At 38.2% G+C, this 19,052-nt stretch overlaps 1 protein-coding gene across 1 annotated transcript; it reads right to left on the minus strand.

The window, feature by feature from the left end:
- Positions 1-985: 985 nt before the first annotated feature.
- Positions 986-17,399, minus strand: plekho1a (pleckstrin homology domain containing, family O member 1a). The gene is made up of 6 exons (XM_081376486.1): positions 17,156-17,399; positions 15,532-15,678; positions 7,758-7,898; positions 6,951-7,055; positions 5,018-5,119; positions 986-3,308 (listed from the first exon to the last, which is right to left on the minus strand). The coding sequence occupies exons 1-6, from the start codon at positions 17,180-17,182 to the stop codon at positions 2,202-2,204; spliced, it is 1,629 nt and encodes a 542-aa protein (XP_081232612.1). The 5' UTR covers positions 17,183-17,399; the 3' UTR covers positions 986-2,201.
- Between the last annotated feature and the right edge of the window lie 1,653 nt (positions 17,400-19,052).

Consider the following 19,052-nt stretch of genomic DNA (forward strand, 5'->3'; position numbering starts at 1 on the left):
TAACACTAATAATAATAGCATGAACCGAGTGTATACAGGCAGTTACTTAGACTGGATGCATCTGAATGCATTAGATGCATCACTGAACAGATGTGCCACCCTACTGTAAAGTATGTGCTGCATACAATATAATTATTATTATGCTTATTAATTATAATTATCAACAAATTATTAAGAAGGATTTCTGAAGGATCATGTGACACTAATGGCTGCTGAAAATTCAGCTTTGCCATCACGGGAATAAATTATTTGTTTTAAAATATATTAAAATAGAAAACAGTTTGAATTTTAGTTTAGTCACATGATCAGAATAAGCATCTGCCACTGTTATATTAATCTTATACTGGAGCAGTAAAAGTCTTTAATGTCAAAGAATATGTGATATGGGCGGGTGGTAGAGCAAATGAGGTTAAAAGCTGTACGCTACCATTTCTGCTAGACCTCACTTGGCCTTAAACCAAATTTAATTAGCCGTACGTTTAGCAATGTGAATAAGCTTTACATGTTAAGCCTGGCATGCTGAACTCAAGCCTGCTTTGGATAGCTGTGGCCTAGATTGCAGTCATAATTAATTTAGTGGTCTATGATTTACGCTCATTTTGTCATCTAATATGGCTAAAACTCTGGGCTTTTAGAACAGTCATAATCTAATGGGTACTTGGTGTTTCCTAATAAAAAACTATAATCATGTAGAGCAATTTCTGCTTCAATAATAAACTGTATGCAATTGTTGTAGGGCACAAAACAGTGCACTGACTGAGTACAGGGGCACTTGTTGACTTCACCCACCCACCTGATTTGAGCTCATATCAGTAACTGATGATCAGGCCTGTAATTATGACCACATAATTGCTATTCTTCCAGAAAGCCAAAAGATTTTAATAAGTAGCCTAGCTTCTTCAAATCACAATGTATCCCATTCATAGGTAGTCTTTCATTAAATTCAGTACAGTAATTATTCAAAACAACACCAGGCCTCTAAAATGAGGGGGTCAACCAGCTTTATGAAAAATTAATCTCAGAGTGATGCAATTCAAGTGTAAGAGCAGTAACTGCTAGATTTTCTGAACAGGGTCTGTTTCTGAGGCATGTGGATATATTTGTGTGAGAGAAATAGTGTTTTTTGTGCTGCCTTTTGAATAATTCTGTATCATTGTTTAATCAAAACATATAGGAAACATTTAATGTGTTCAAACAGTACTGATGTTTTGTATCACTCCAATTCTTTGTGTTCATTACAAAAAAAAATGCAGTTCAATGATTTGCAAGACTAAAATTTAAAAATATATAGTATTTTACCTGAGTTGTGACTTGTAAAGTAGAAAACCGTTAAATAGTGGCGGGAAACATTTCTATTGAGTTCTCCTCACGGACTGCACGCGATAGTGAATATGTAACGCGACTGGACTGATTCACAAACAAATTAGCCGTTCACACCAAGAATGATAACTATAAATATATCTACAAAGCGAACGGACGATATAATTGTTTGTTTATTCAAAGCGTGCGCTTGTCTGTCACTTTAAATGCTCGAGCTCGTTACAGCAGGATGGATTCTGATTGGCTGTCGATGTTTTTATTGTTCATCCGCTTGAAAAATCGTGATTCTTTATCTGTGCGCCTTTATCGTTACAGCTGTGGCGTAGAACTATGTCTTTATCGTTATCTTTGAAGTTATCGTCCTTGGTGTTAACGGGCCTTTATGAGCTGGCTCTTTTGGCAATTAGAAAAAAAAGACCAGTGTAGGGTATTCTACAAATATCTTTTGAAATGCAAATTAGAATTGACCCACTTGACATTGGGGAGTAGGAAAGACTTGCCAAAAAAAATGACCACTGCTAACTTTTAACTCTTTTCTACACAAAGCGCAACATTCCCATCATGTTCACCTCAAAACAGTTTTTTTTTTTACCTGAGCTGTTTTTGCAAAAAGTGAGTGAATCGTAAACCACTTTAATCATGAGTACTACACATTATCAATGCCAACAGAAGTACTACAGCCTTGAAAGTGGAGTCACAAGTAAAAATACAGAAGCTCAAAGTGCAAAGACAAAGGGTTGAGGTGTAAGAGGAACAACAGTTAATATATAAACAATAGACCGTGAGATAAAACAGAACACTGAAAGTTCCACCTATTGTTCTCCTTCCTTGCATTCATTGAAAAGGCTCACATAAAGCATTTTGACTGACTAAAGATTTGGTCAGGGGCTTTTCTTTTTGCGGTTCTGTGAGGGTGTTGTAGGTGTTCTAGTTTTACTGTGCTCTGCCCGCTGCTGTCTGGCTTGCAGCTCCTTTACCTCAGCCAAAACCTCTCTAGCTTCCCGCCAGGAAGAAATGGCCTCTTGTAAGAGTCGTTCAGCTGCCGCCCTCCTGCTATCCCAGTCCAAAGCCTCATTGAGAGGAGAATCAGTACCCCTAATGCTTTTGAAATGGGGCGAGTAAGAGATTCGGAAAAGAGCAGGGTCTGTTGACTTCATATGGGGGGAATTTGACCCAGTGGACAGAGGCGAGTCTGAACCTTTGATGTGGGTCAGATCGATGCATTTCATTTGGGGTGAACTTGACTCTTTTGAATCAGGTAAATCGCAGCTCTTCGAGCGAAGTGCGTTTTTAGAATGAGGGGATTTGGTCTTGAAACGGGGCGAGTCTTTTGATTTCACATGTGGCGATTCTTTCCCTTTGGAACCGGGCGAATCTTTCACCCTCACTGAGGGGGAGTTTGTGCCTTTGCTGTGAGGTGAACTATGTGAGCTTGAGCCCTTGGAGTGTGGCGAGTCAGAGCCCTTGAGATGCCGGATACGAGGGGAGTCAATGCCTCTCAGGTAGGGGTAAGATCCCATTCTGTCCCGATGGGGTTCCTGTTCCTGAATCTCAGCGAGCAGCTCTTGAGTCCTCTCCAGCCGCTGGTTGATCAGATCCTGCAGGTGTCCCGTGGGACTCTGGGCCTGCGTCGCCTGGGATCCATTCTTCCTATTTGGTTTTCGCTCTCCTCGGGACAGAGCGTCATCCATGGAAGCACATCGGTTACGGCCCTGAGATAACTTCTCACTCTGAGGTGTGTGAGACTGGTTTTCATTGTTCAAGGAGAACTCGGCCTTGCGTGGCAAGCTGCTGGTTTTCACCTTGGCCTCTGTAGAGGAGGACGGCGGCCTGGACGCATCGGTACCAGCGCGTCGACGGCCAGGAGCCAGTTTATCCGGGCTGACCTGATGGTCCTTCGACCACTCATCCTGATCGTCATCAAGCATACCAGCATCTTCTTCATTCACCAAGTCCAGCATCAGCATCCCATCAGAGGAGGCAGAGGCCTACAACAAGACAACATTAAATACCACTTTATGTTTTTCTGGTGGATATGCCAGTATCTTGACACCTAGCAGCATAAATGCAGCATCATGAATTAGTTTTCGGTTACCAATACCCTCAAAGAAATGCACCAATGTTAAGTGAGCAGTTTTCAGGTGGTCATGTCAAGTCAAGTCAAGTCAAGTCTGCTGAAGTGCCAACTAGTCTCTCCCTATGGAGGATCCCTTTACCACTCTACAGATAAAGCGTTGTTGGGAAAATTCGTTTCGCGTACCTACCCCGGAGTGACAAAACAAAATAAAATTCTGTATCAAAATTTATAAGGAAAGACCAGTACTTTGTTTAGGCTTGGTTTGTAGGGAATTACAAACCTGCGCACATATATTCAAACGCACATAACTATAGAACCAATTCTTAATGCGCATGTGAACGCCATCAGCGTTTCTCACAGGTTCGCGTTTAAAGTCTGTGTAGAGAGAATGGTGTCGTCTTAGCGGCCCCTAATTTAATAACAAATGATCGTTGCGACTGAAGCAAATCAATCAAAACTAACTTTAGCTGGAAAATAACTTTATTAAAGAACCGCTATGAAGCCAAAACAATCTCTGTTACCTTGAATTATACGTTTATCTCTGTAAAGCTGCTTTGAAACAATCTACATTGTTAAAAGCGCTATATAAATGAAGATGACTTGACTTGAGGTGGTCATGTGATCTCAATATGTAAAATACATCTATCATTTTAATTATTTATTTAAAAAGATTTGAAAATATTTAACCAAATTTAACTAAATATACACTACATTTGTAAAGTTTTAGATTGGTCTGACTTTTAATGACTGAAAGAAATCTCTTATGCTCATAAAGGCTGCATTTATTTGATCAAAAATACTGTGAATGTTTTTCTATTTTGATACCTTTTAATGTAATTTATTCCAGTGATGCAAAGCTGAATTTTCCGCATCATTACTTCAGTGCCTCATGATCCTTCAGAAATCAATCTAATATGCTGATTTGCTGCTCAAGAAGCATTTTTTAATTATTATCAATGTTAAAAACAGTTGTGCTGCTTAAAATTTGATGAATAGAAAGAAACAGCATTTATATGTAATAGAATTCTTTGTGACAATTTAAAAGTTTTTACCGTAAGTTTTGATCAGTTTAATGCATTCTTGCTGGGGGGGAATCTCTTCTTAAAAGAATCTTACTGACCCCAAACTTTTGCGTTGCAAATAACAGATAAATCTACTAATCTCTACTAATCTCTAACTCAAAAATGAAATGATAACCTAATGATAACCTAAAAACTGTTAAGAATAAATAATTCTCACAATTGTTGAATCTCAAATAAAAAGTGAAAATTACTAAAAGCATAACAATTCAATAATCATGCTGAAACGAGATTTAGAAAGGGAAAAATAAGAGGTGGGGTGAACATTTTACTCCAGGGGGACATCTAACCCTCATCTTAATCTACTATTTATGTGTAAAACTTTTTACTTTTTAATTAAAGAAAAAAATACTGATGCACCTTTTAAACCGCAAAGTTTTCTGGACTGCACTACCACTCTGTTATGCAGTCAGATTATAAATAGCTGCATATAAGTTTCATCATTATTGCACCAAACAACCACCGAGTGCCATGAAGTCCGTATGAGCAGACAAACAACAACAGTCTTTGGAATCAAAGTCAAAGCAAGAATGCCACCCACCACAGCCATGAGATGACCCCGCGTCGGCAAGCGCCGCCCAAGTGGGATCTTGGCCCGATCACGTGTAGGATGAGCCAGAAGACTCTCCTCCTCAATCGTCACCTGCGAAGGGAAATGAATCAAAACTGGAGCTGAGTTCATTTTTACCATATTAACACAGTCATTTTCAGCAACCTTATATAGGTTCTAATTTACACAACACAAAAGGCCTGTATGACATGAAGCGTTAATTAGTCTTGCGTTCATCTCAGTTTAATCCAGTAGTTGTGAGTGTGAAAATGAATTTGCAGATTTATAAATAGAAGGTGCCTAATACAGATGATGTGAAATTCACACAAGTGGGTTTCTGGTATATGAAATGCAGCGATTTTACAAGTGGAAACAAGACTGTGTGAAATCTTTTGCAACCCATATGCAATTATTTTAAAAAGGGTTTTAATGTTCATTTTTTTTTAATCTTAAAGAGGACCTATTGTGTACTTTTACAAAGTCTTGATTTTTTTTTTTTTGGGGGGGGGGGGGGGGGGGGGCTCTACTAGAATAGCAGGAAGCCAGAATTTCGAGGATGCTACGTCATCGACATCCGTCTAAGGACTGTTCCAATGTCGAGGATCCTCGGAATTTCCACCAAGGACTGAGTCCTTCGTTCGAAAAATATCCCATATACAGGAAAGGATGCATATGTGTAGCCTTCGCGCTCTTCGCGCTCTCAAATCACCCACAATCCTATGCGCGCAGCTTTGCTATCTTGTTCAAAAAATTCAAATGTTGTTGACGTTAACGGAGTCGGAGCTAACGGGTCAATATGCTTTCAAATGTAATATATTTACGTTACCAAACATTTGTTTTAAAAAATAATTACATCCATTATGTTATGGATCAAATTGACCCGCACTGTTTAAACACACTTGACAGTCAAATAATCAATATGATTAAAAAGGAGTTTATTCATTTAAAAACGATTATATTGCCTGAGTGAACAGAACTGCGTCCATAGCAACGCTCTGTTTTTCATTTTCACTGACGTAATGAGGCACTGACGTGCACTTGCTAGCCTGTTCCATTTACGTGTTCTCCGAATGCTAAAGAGGAGCCTCGCCTCGCCTCTGAAGGAAGTGACTTGGAAGGACCAGTCCTGCCAAGGAAGTATCCTTGACATTGAGAAACACCTTCTGTTTAGTTCCTGTCTCTATGAAGCCCCTCCTTCTGAAAAGCACAATGAGCTCTGATTGGTTGGCTGGATAATTGTATTGTGATTGGTCAACAGCTTCCAGTTTGTTTAGGACATGTCCCGCTCCTTACCATAACCGCCAGTTTCAACACACTACTAACTCAACCAGGCCTCGTCCCTTTATTCTGCGTATGCCTTGGGCAGGAATTATTTAAATGATGAATATTATGTTTGTTCCTGGAAGAAAACTCAAGACTACAATGGAGGCATTTCAGGGAGTTCAGAAACAGTGAAACTGATATAGAGAATAACTCCCTTTGGAGTGACTTTGTGCTTGCTAACTTTGCAGAGCTTTTTCATGCTCAAACAGCAACATTACACACTAAAGAAAGGTACAAATTTAAACAAGCATAATAGGTCCACTTTAAACCCCCTTTTAAATGATTGTGGCCATAGTTATAAAGCATGATGTTGACTGGCTTAACAGTTCTTAGCCGAAATGTTTTCCATAGGTATATCAACCAAAAACGTTTCAGAGTGCTTTTGCACAAAGAATTTCCAGTATCCTAAAAGTGCAAAAACAATGACAAGAAGATAGAAAGATCTAAAAGTGAAATAGAAGAGGGTTAGCACTAGAATATGAAAGAGAAATATATACAGAAAGAGACTGACTAATGCAATGAAAGAGTGTTGGAGTGGAAAGCTAAAAGATGATTAAAAAACAAGGAATAAATAAAGAGTATATGAAATGTCTGTGCTCACCTCATCCAGCACACGATTCTTAGCTCTGATAATAGCTGTATTTAAAACATTGATCCAAGATTCCTTCTCCTCTGGACTCACAGCCAGAAATACAAGATTGGGGCTCTAATAAAAAAAAAACACTTATTAAAATATCAACAATTACAATTATTAAAATGAATAATTATGGTATTTTGAATTTTCAAACATGCATTTTCAGGGTCCTTGACCAAAAAACCTAAATGTCCTTTGATCTTTTTTTTTTATCAAGGAATCAATTTCGTATTGCCAAATCTAAATGTTTGCAAAGCTTCATTCAACCAGGTATGTTTGCGCATTCTGTCCTTTTTAGGGTTGCATCTTGTGAAATTACATCCTGTTTTTGGTTTATTTAGATGTCTTTGGTCTGGTTACCAATTTGATTATTTATGTATGGTCCTGTTAATGTCACTGTATGTCTGAGCCTCGTCACAAGCATTTCAATGCCCTCTATTCCCCAGAGTTAATTGTGCAAATGACAAATAAATGCCTTTTGACTCTTGACTCCCTTGACTCTGGTCTGTGTTGCATTCATATTTCAGTTGAACAGTTTGGAAGCAGACTGAGACCCTGAAAATGTGGTTCTCGGTCCGCTTGTTTGGTGCACCAGCGTTCACACTTACTCAAATGAACCGCACTAACAGAGCAATCGCACCAGAGTTTGTTTTAATCAAACCAAACCTGCCAAGTGTGAACACACCCTAAAAAACTGATTAAAATCATCCACCTTGTAGTCAATATGAATTGAACCCTTTTTTTATCCATAATGTCATAATGTTTAGTTATTACCTTGTTCCCAGGGTGTTGGCGGCGGAGCAGGGTAAATTTACTGTGGTTCTTCTTGCTGTGGCTCTTGGCTTTTCGCAGTTCCTCCGAGCGCTCATACTGTGCCAGGTCAAACACTTCATGAGTCTTCCCATTATTCTTCATCTGAACACAAGAGCAGCAGCATCAGCACACAGGCCTGAAGCTAGTAACAACTGCTACCATTAATTGAAAATATCAGCAGCGCTTTCCCAGGCCAACTGTGCCGACAACAGTGATTCATGATGGGACACATTGATTTTAGCTCGAAGGACAGCAATAATTAATGTTCAACAGAGCACTGCTGCGACATCAGTCCATGGAATCTGACAGAACACTAAACAAAATCACCAACATTTAATTTACAAATAGTTACAAAAACATCTGTACACTTATTTAAGGATATATGAACAACACAAAGTATTAAGAGTAACGTATACTCTATGGAAGTCAGTTTACACCTCAAAGTAAAAAATGGTGCTTGTGTCTTTTATTCCTCATATTGCTCATTTATTTGTAAGTATATATGCAACTAGGCCTATATCTGACAACTGCTGCTTATAACTGCTCATTTATGTCATATAATTGTGGTTTGACATTTTATAATGTGACTTTATACTGAGCGCTAGCTAGTGGATATCTCACAGTGTTATACCGTACCTCAAAATTGCCATTGCAAACGCGAAACGCAAGTAACTTTGTGGGCGGGTCTTGGGCGCTGTTGCTATTATACCGGCGGGATAAATGACTCTTGCGCCCGACGCAAATCTAAAATGGGTTGGTCTGAAGTACCTTCATTATTCATGGGTGGGGGTTTTGTAACGTGAAATAAACCAATCAGAGCTTCATCTCACATTCCCTTTAAGAGCAGGCGCGCTTGTTCCATGGCGGATTGCTATTACAACGGCGGATTTGCCAGGAGCGGTTCGCAGTTGAGGAGACCGACGTTCTCATCAGGGACGTAAAACACAGAGAAGTTACATTGGGGATGGAGAAACCCACCCAAATTAGCTTCGGTTAAACAGGCGTATGATAATTTGGGTAAATTTGTAAGCTAGATTTATGCCTATTTTTTCACATCTTCATGGACACAACAATGATTTCGTGTGTTAATATTTTTACTTGTAATAATGTAGCCACTGACTTTTAGACTAGGTTTTTCCTGGTCTGTGGTGGAATTGTTTTCTAAACCTGCAAAATACCATTAGGGAACGTTTGCGCCGGAAGTTAATTTCCTAATTTACCGACATGCGTCTGTGGAGGGAAAAGTCTGCTGTGCGCGGGTGAATGATACATAGGAATGATACATGCGTCGGTGTACAAAGTCAATTGCGCTGGGTGTAAGATAGGGCCCTATATCTCACAATGTGAATTATGATTCTTTTTTTGGTAATGCTTCACATTTCACAATGAACAGCGCAAACTTCACACATATAGCCAAGCCTGGTTCAGAACATATTCTCAATTAATACCAAATAGCATAAAAGGAAACGAACTGTGTTCTTTTCCATCAGAAATCAAGACAGATGTTCCAAACGTTTTTTTTAGTTAGTACAGCCCCTCCCCTGATCATTCAGCCGGTGACCCATCTGTGGAAAGTAAACGCCTCATTTTAAGACAGGTCAATCATCATTACGGCTGACTGTGGTGGAAAAGAGGTAAATTTCACTGAACCTGAGGGGGGAAAAACCCCACAGTGGGACATTAAATCCCAGAGGGTCACAAGGGTTTCTGCTGAGACGAACACAAAAACTCAACGCTAGAGATATTAGCATGCATGTAATGTCTCACATACCAAAAAAGATAAACGTAGACATTTTGGGTCAGAGTTCTGCATGGTTACCATGTATTCACCATAGCAACGGAAATACGCAACAAAGGAATCTGATGTCAGTGAGCTTGAGATTAAAGTACAACGATCAAAGTGATCCGTGATCACAGACTATACAGCAAGCACAAGCAAACCAAAATCTATGACCCTATTCCGCTTTGAGATAGGTCACGTTTATCTGTGAGAGTTCACAAAACAGCCAGTTTTACGATAAAGAGCAGCATTTAGAAAACCCCCCTCTATGCCACATATGGCTAAAGGTAATCTGTGTAACCGTATGCCTCCAGATGGCCTCCTGGGGTCACACATTTAAATGTGAGTGAGCGCACACTCTGAGAAAGAGCGTACTAGTGATGCTAATATGGGGCAAAAGACCCCTGGAGGAAAAAAGCCCGGCCTCTCTTCACCACATCAATATTTCACTCCCACGGTTGGCACAGCACGTTCCCGGCAGGGGGCCATCCTGATCTCTGGATTAACCACCTCCCAAAATAACCCACCATCTTCACTCTCACGAAGGTAACTCCATCATCCACAACAAGATGTAAGGAATAAAACGCAGCCTTCGTAAAGAGTGCTCCTATGAATATTACATTTCAGAACAGAGCTGGTGTTCAAGGCATTGTGAATTGGTAGTTAAGTTTATAAAGCTGGCTCTGCTTCACTTTGCTTGGAGCCATTCAACATTAAAATCAGTCTCAAGATGTAAGGACTGTGTACATGAAGTGAATACTGCTATTACATGCCTAGTTTTACCTCTACGAACAAGCTGGAATGAAATAGATTTGCAGAATCCCCTTGAATCACGTGTTCAGTGTGTTCTGTAATCTGGTTGACTGCATTATTTAGAGGTCAACCAATTTTCCTAAAATAGACATAATTGAAATAAACTAAAGTAAACCTCACAGCCCTTTTGTCCTGCCAAATGGATGTTATGCAAAGTTAAATATCATAACTCACACAGATGATTGGACTGACGCATGATTATCAGACACTGTGAATCTGTGAATCCACACTGTTTATGAGTAAATCCTCAGTACATGTTTGATATGATCCATCTGCACACATGATGAATAAACTCTCAACCAAGAATGATCAGCCTGGATACAGTGAATCCTAGAGTAGAGCATCAATTATTTACACCAGATGTATAGAGGGAGCTTGAAAAGAAGCACTTTGAACCCAGTTATAGATGCTCAAATCTCTACATGTATAAACTTCAAATAATTCACATGGGAATCAGAAAGGATCATAGCCTTTACGAGTGGAGTTGCGTGAAGTGTCTCACTATGCTACATGAGTGGGATCAATTGAGTAGTTATGTCAAGTGACATCATTCTGGCAAGAATAGGGCTACCTTGAGCACTGAAGCAAAGTCAAGTGCAGCGGTGCATAACGCTATCAGTCCTAAGACAAACAATACACAGAGCCTGAAGGCATGCAGCGATCACCAGAGGACAGACCTGTAGCACACACTCAGACTGATGCAACCTGCTGACATTGTATTCTGATACTATAAAAATAACCTTGCTTGCCTGACTGGTGGGACGATGCACAGGGCTAGAAGATGAGCATACAGAATGCTAATCTGACTTGCGGCTGTATTTGACTACATGAATTTCTTAACACCTGGGGAATCTTGTGAAAATATGATGTCATGTATGCCTAACTATAAAATATTTTGGGAATTCAAGCAGTGTTGACACTGGAGAATGAAAGATTGAAGATTCAATTACAATGAGCATAGACTTCACTGTATATTAACAAGGACCTTTTATTAACAAGGTTAACAAAAATTAACAAAAATTAACACCTTTTATTAACAAGGACCTTGAAAGAAAGAAATGATATCTGCGAGGATTTCCAGTCCGGATTTAGACCGTACCATAGTACCGAAACAGCTCTCGTTAGAGTCACAAATGATTTGCTCTTATCATCCGATCGTGGTTGTATCTCTCTATTAGTGTTACTCGATCTTAGCGCTGCATTTGACACCATCGACCACAACGTTCTTTTAAATAGATTAGAACATTATGTTGGCATTACAGGAAATGCACTAGCATGGTTTAGATCATACTTATCTGACCGTTATCAGTTTGTAGCAGTAAATGATGAGATGTCTCATCGATCACAGGTTAAGTATGGCGTACCACAAGGCTCAGTACTAGGACCGCTGCTGTTCACTCTGTACATGCTACCCTTAGGAGATATCATTAGGAAACATGGCATTAGCTTTCACTGTTATGCTGACGATACTCAGCTCTATATTTCTTCAAAACCTAACGAAACTTATCAATTCACAAAATTAACGGAATGCATAGCGGATATAAAAAATTGGATGACTTGTAATTTCCTACTTCTAAATTCTGAAAAAACAGAGTTTCTAATTATTGGACAAAAAACTTCCTCACGTAATAATCTACAATACTGTCTAACACTTGATGGCTGCTCTGTTAAGTCTTCGTCGTCGGTTAGGAACCTGGGTGTGCTCTTTGATACCAATCTTTCATTTGAAAGTCACGTGTCTAGTATCTGTAAAACTGCATTTTTCCATCTTAAAAATATATCTAAATTACGTCATATGCTCTCATTGACAAATGCGGAACAATTAGTTCATGCGTTCATGACCTCAAGGCTAGATTATTGTAATGCTCTACTGGGTGGTTGCCCTGCACGCTTAATAAACAAACTACAGCTGGTCCAAAACGCAGCAGCTCGAGTTCTTACCAGAACCAGGAAGTATGACCATATTAGCCCGGTTCTGTCAAAACTGCACTGGCTCCCTATTAAACATCGCATAAATTTTAAAATATTGCTGATTACTTACAAAGCACTGAATGGTTTAGCTCCGCAGTACTTGAGCGAGCTCTTAACGCATTATAGTCCGTCACGTCTATTACGATCTCAAAATTCCGGCCAGTTGATTATACCTAGAATATCAAAATCGACTGCTGGCGGTAGATCCTTTTCCTATTTAGCACCAAAACTCTGGAACAGTCTTCCTACCATTGTCCGGGAAGCAGACACACTCTGTCAGTTCAAAGCCAGATTAAAGACACATCTCTTTGACCTAGCTTTCACATAATACATTATAGACTTCTATAATTTAATGTTATGCTGCATAGATTAGGTCAGCCGGAACCGGGAACACTTCCCAAAAATCCTGATGTACTCGTTACATCACGAGAAGAATGGCATCTACGCTAATTTTAGTGTCTGTGTTTATCCCAAGGTTTTTCCTGCAGCCTGCCGGATCCAGGCCGTATCCAGATCTGACGAAGGACCTTCACCTGGACCGATGACAACGCAGTGCTGAAGTGCCAACTAGTCTCTCCCTATGGAGGATCCCACTACCACTCTACAGATAAGGCGTTGTCGGGAAAATTCGTCTCGCGGTCCTACCCCAAAGCAACAAATAAAATAAAATTCCTTATCAAAATTTATAAGGAAAGACAAGTATTTTGTTTAGGCTTGGCTTGTAGGGAATTCCAAACCTGCGTATATTCTAACGCACATAACTATAGAACCCATTCTAAATGCGCATGTGAACGCCATCAGCGTTTCTCACAGGTTCGCGTTTAAAGTCTGTGTAGAGAGAATGGTGTCGTCTTAGCGGCCCCTAATTTAATAACAAATGATCATTGCGACGGAACCAAATCAATTAAAACTAACTTTAGATGGAAATAACTTAACTCTGCTGTAAAGCCGAAACAATCTCTGTTACCTTAAATTATACGCTTATCTCTGTAAAGCTGCTTTGAGACAATCTACATTGTTAAAAGCGCTATATAAATGAAGATGACTTGACTTGACTTGACTTTTATGCCTTTTGACAAAGTCTTGATTTTGTTTATGGGCTCTACTTGAATAGGTCTTCATGCTTCAATGTTCAAAACACCTTATTTTCCCCATATTCTCCATTGTTGCAGCTCCTCTCTTCCCAGTCTGTCAGTAACACTCTGTTTAGTTCCTGCCTCTATTGAAGCCCCTCCTTCTGAAAAGCACACTGTGCTTTGATTGGTCGGCTGGATCAGTGTGTTGTTATTGGTCAACCGCTTTGTGAATGTTTAGAAAATGCCCCGCCCCTTACCATAACCGCCAGTTTCAACACACTACAAGCTAACTCAACCAGGCCCCGCCCCTTTATTCTGCGTATGTCTTGGGCGGGGATTATTTAAATGAGGAATATTGTGACGTGTTAGTTCCCGGAAGAAAACTCAAGACTACAATGGAGGCGTTTCAGGGAGTTCAGAAAGATTGTCCCTGACAAAGAGAATAATGGTACATTCAAGTCATGTCAAAAATATCATATTTATGAGTTGAACGCACATGAACACCACCACAAAATCGTAAATATGAGTGGGAAGCTGGGATTTTCTTTATATCCGACCAAAGTGACTTGAATGCACCTGACATTGTAAATACGACTTAAATACGAATTTCCCTGGAGGACTTGAACACACCATAACTCCTTTGGAGTGACTTTGTGCTTTGTAACTTTGCAGAGCTTTTTCATGTTCAAACAGCGACATTACACTGAAGAGAGTTGAAAATGCTCCTCTTTAAAATAAAAGTAATAATTTATAAAATGAATTAGTAATATATTAAACTACATAAAAACATATTATTTGAATGTTTGTTTTTATGTTCCTTTAATACTTTTAAAATTGAAGTTTCTATTTTTTTTTTGTAAATCTTCGAGGTGCCATCTGCATCGGTGTCAACAGGCTCAGTTTTGGTGGTCTGTCCTTGTAAAGTTCATGTTTGAATAATTCACCACATGAATAGGAAACATCCACACTCATTCTACTTCACTGCAACACCACCTGCATTTTGTGCGTGTACTTGGTCTCTACATGTAAATCAATGTCTTTTTGAAGCAAAGACTTAATAAAAAAAAAAGAAGCATAGTAGCCTAATAATAATAATTTGTAAAAGATAGACATCTAGTCAGTATTGGATTACTTACCAACAAACAAACTAGCAAACAGACAGAACGGAAAATAATTTCAATAAAATCAGGAGTCCCATTGTTCATGGTGAACTTGAAAAGCTTATCTGGTTCTTATTTGTGTCACTGACACAAAACACATGGATGCAAATTGCTGCGATACTTCGTTTAGATGCGGTACGTGTGGTTTGTTCACATGGGTTTGTTTTCATGATGGCGTGACACTGGATTCAGAGTCCTGAACGTCTCCGGGGAGCAGGAGATGTGCAGCTGGGCTTTGAATCTTTTAATGTAAATAACAATGTCGCTCATCCAAAAGACAGCAGATGTGTGAATGCAACTGCTTTCTCAACTCTTAAAACCATTTACGTTGCTTTAATGAGAAAAACCAGGGCACTCCGCACAGTTTTCCATGATATGCTGTTATCTGACGGCTCTGTGAAAGTGATGAAAGCCTACAGGCAATGACAGAAACAAGCTGCTACACTTCCATGAAAATGACAACCATGCCTCCACACAAGCTTCAAGTGAGCAAATGATTCAATTGTGAAGATTGGTTGCTCCTACATCGAACCGGAAATTGAATTCAACTGAATATTTGAAAGCAACTTGGTAGTGCTCCTGACACAAAATCCATGACACAGGGAAATATTGATTGTAGCCACTAACCAGGTTCACTGCTGCTTGTCGTTTGGGGACACAATTGGGTTTCAATGTTCAGTGTTTATATAATACCCTTTAGAAAATTATAGCTTGTCAAAAGGATTAGTTTGATGTTGCAAGAGAATGTCCTTAATATCAAGGGCAGGAGGTTTTTTGGCAAACATTCATTACTCCTATCATATAATCTCTGTGGTTAATGTCAAAATCTGAATGGGTTACATACATGATATACCTTTGGGAAGTTGACATGCCCTGACTTTAATTGAGCATGAAATCATTATGAAATCTGTATTCTAATTGTCTTTATGACTCACCTCTTTTTCAAAGATGTACAGATGATCTCCTTTAAGCATCACAAAGCGGTTTCGCCATATTTCCCTGAATATTCCTTTGCCGCTGAACCTCCGGATCCAGCCTACTTTGTCTGGTTGGGGTGAGGGCTGGTTGGCATCCTGAAGACCCTGAGTGTGTCAACAGTGACCCGGTTAGTGTGTCGCCCGTCTTACATAATGGTATTCAAGTTCAAACAGATCTCTGTCACATGCTAAGCCATCATTACGTTTATTCCATATCTGTTACTAGTACTTATATTATAACTATTAGAAAGCTATCCAATAGTGACTTTTTTTTTTTTTTTTTGGTATTGATGTGTCTATTTGAAGTATTCAAACAGTTTACTAGTTACAAGTTTTGTTAGCTATTTATTAGATCGTAGTGCATATAAAGATTTTAGTAACACTTTACAATAAGGTCTCAATTAATGCATTAGTTAATGCATTTACTAAAATGAGCTGACAATGGGAAATATGTTTTTACAGCATTTATTAACCTTTGTTCATGTTAGTTACTAAATATATTAATGTTAGTGCACTAATGTTAACACAACTTTTGAGCTTAAACAATGCAGTAGTAAATGATGAGACTGACACTAAAATCCTAAAAACCTAAAATCAATAAATACTGTAGAAGTATTTTTCATTATTTCATGTTAACTAATGTTTTTAACAAATGAAAGTTATCAACATATTTTACTTGAACAACAATAAAATAATTTGAAAATTAAAACTATTTTGTAACTATTGAAACATGTACACTAGTGTCATATAAACAGGTAGCTATCTAATAAATAAGTACAAGTAAAGATGGAATAGGCTACTAATAACTATTGAGTCCATAATTGTATCCATAATCTCTAATAAAATAAGAGTCACTACTGGAATAAGAAGGATAGTAGCCTAAAACTAATTTGTAAGAGATAGGCTAGATTACTTACTAGTTAATGCATTAATTAACACAAACTAACAATGAGCAATACATTTGTTACAGTATTTATTAATCTTTGTTAATGTTAGTTGATAAAAAATCCAGGTTGATTATTGTATGTTCATGTTAATTCACAGTACATTAACTTACGTTAAATACAACATTTGATTTTAATGTTGACATCATTAACTAAAATTAATCAATGCTGTAGAAGCTTTTCAGTTCATGTTAACTAAAGTAGTTAACTAATGTTAATAATGAAACCTCATTGAAAAGTGTTACCAAAATAACAGTAACCTAACAAAATAACTAGGCTACTAGTTAACGTTAATTACAGGCTACTAATGCACCTTCAAATTATATCCAAAAAAATGTTTCACTGTCAGTTGGTCAATTAAGGGTGTGGTCAATTAAAATGTCTGTTAAATAGAATAAAAGATGTAAAAAAAAATACGAGAGACAACAGCATAATGAAGAATACGCGTGACGAAGATCTACGCTCTCACATTCGGCGCTTCATAACAAAGGAGTCATTGTTAAATTAATTTAGCCTACACATAATAAAGAAAAAGCAGAATACAAATACTTGCTTTGTATTACATTCAATAAAACTATTAAATTATGAGCATTCATTAGCCTACTATTAGCCTTTACACATCTGCATGAAATTCTCACCCTTTTGACCATATGGCTTTTCTTCATGCTGTTCGCAAAATATATGTGTCCCGCTCTCTGGAAGAAACTGAGGAGTTGTTCTGTATCCTTTGAGGAGAATGTGGCGCGCGCAGGTGTTGTGTGTGGCACGAGCTGTTTATCTCAGGACTGATGGACTGCCAGTCTCTACATTGACGATTTGCAAACCGCGGGCAGAGGCTCTCCATTGGCTTGGGTGAGTCCCCGAGCTGCTGCTGTGCTTCTCAGTTCTCACCGACACGGATTTCCCCGTTTATAGAGCTCGACTGCTCCATCTATTGAACGACGAGCACAGCTGTCGGCGGGATGGTGATGATGATGATGTCACGCTGCATATTGAGCTTCCCTCATAAACACACTGCAAATCAGCGCACAGCAACGGATATAGTTATTTTAAACGATAATCAATATTGCAGGGTGTGTGTTTATGTGTGTAACCTAATGAATTCAAGAATATATGTTCATGTTTTTAATGTAATACTTCCAGAACCACTGTGTTGGGTGTAATTTAATTACTATTATGGTGTTAACATCGTGCCATAATTAAACAAGCAAATCCAGCATTTTGCAAACAAACTCGATCTTGAAAAAGTAAAATAAGGGATTACTTTTTGTAATTTAATTACAGTTACAATTCTGATGTAGCCTAAATACTGCATAGAACTATTGTATATTGGATTTAACATCAACATTTAAAGTTAAAATTTATGTTTTTAATGTAACCTTCTCCCTTTAGTCAGTTTAAGAATAATTTATGCAATTGTATATTGTTTATTTGAAAGAATCAAAAGTGCAATTTCGTGTGTCTCCGTGTAGGCCTATTGTTCAACTGGTCAAGGTTGATATGGGATTTAAAGAGTAATTAATAAGTAATCCAATATTTTTTAGAGAGTAATTAGTACAGTAAACTATTTATATTGTTAAAATGTAATTAGTAGCTAGTAATTAATTTAACTTTTTTAGAGCAACTTACCCAACACTGTCCAGAACTGATCAACATGAGACCGGGGCTAGTTGTCACACAGGAAAGGTTAGAAATTTTGATTCATTCATATTTTAGAATAATTTTTGTGTATGTTGTCCTGCAAACTAAAACAACAATATCACATTTTTAGCTGTTGGGGAACAAGAGAACAGAATAAAACTGCTACATATTCAGGCAAGGATATTTTTCATAAATTGCTGGTCGGGCAACTTGTCACATTTCTGATGATTCAAGCACTTTTCTTCATAATTGATTTTTAACTGTTTAAATTTTGCTGAAATGTTTATCATAAAGGCATGTTCCATTGTGACAACTTACCCCATTCAGTTTGAAAACATTCTACTGGTGTGTGCCTTTTTTCCCCTGGGCAATGGCAAAGAGTGTAAATGTTCATTATCTTTAGTCTATACAGAACTTGACATATAAAAAATAAACCTACCTTGATAGATATTGTCTGGATTAAAAGTGTGACTAGCCACTATACACTTGTGTAATAGCTTTGTTTCAGTAAATCTAAATAAAAATGTGGCAAAAGTTTAAAAAGACACACATGAGAGCATGGATCTGAATATTACACATACAATTATTATAAAACAAAATGCATGAACTTAAATTTAAAAATAGAAAATGTTTATTATGTAACTCAAGTATATAGGGGGATTTCCAAGGATTTTCCCTCCTACAAGCTCTGAGAAAACCACACACACACATTCAGAAGGACAAACTACATCACTATAATTACACTGCTCTAAGCTTCTTTTCCGTCCACATAAATTGACCACATTATTATAGAACGAAGCAAGAAATGTTTCCCTTGGGTTAATTGGGACAGATTTCTGGAAATAACAAACGGACACATCATGGACCTGATTTTTGTTCCGCTGTATGTGTGTG

This window comes from Scardinius erythrophthalmus (genome assembly GCF_964197995.2).
Source record: "Scardinius erythrophthalmus genome assembly, chromosome: 10".
Taxonomy (NCBI): domain Eukaryota; kingdom Metazoa; phylum Chordata; class Actinopteri; order Cypriniformes; family Leuciscidae; genus Scardinius; species Scardinius erythrophthalmus.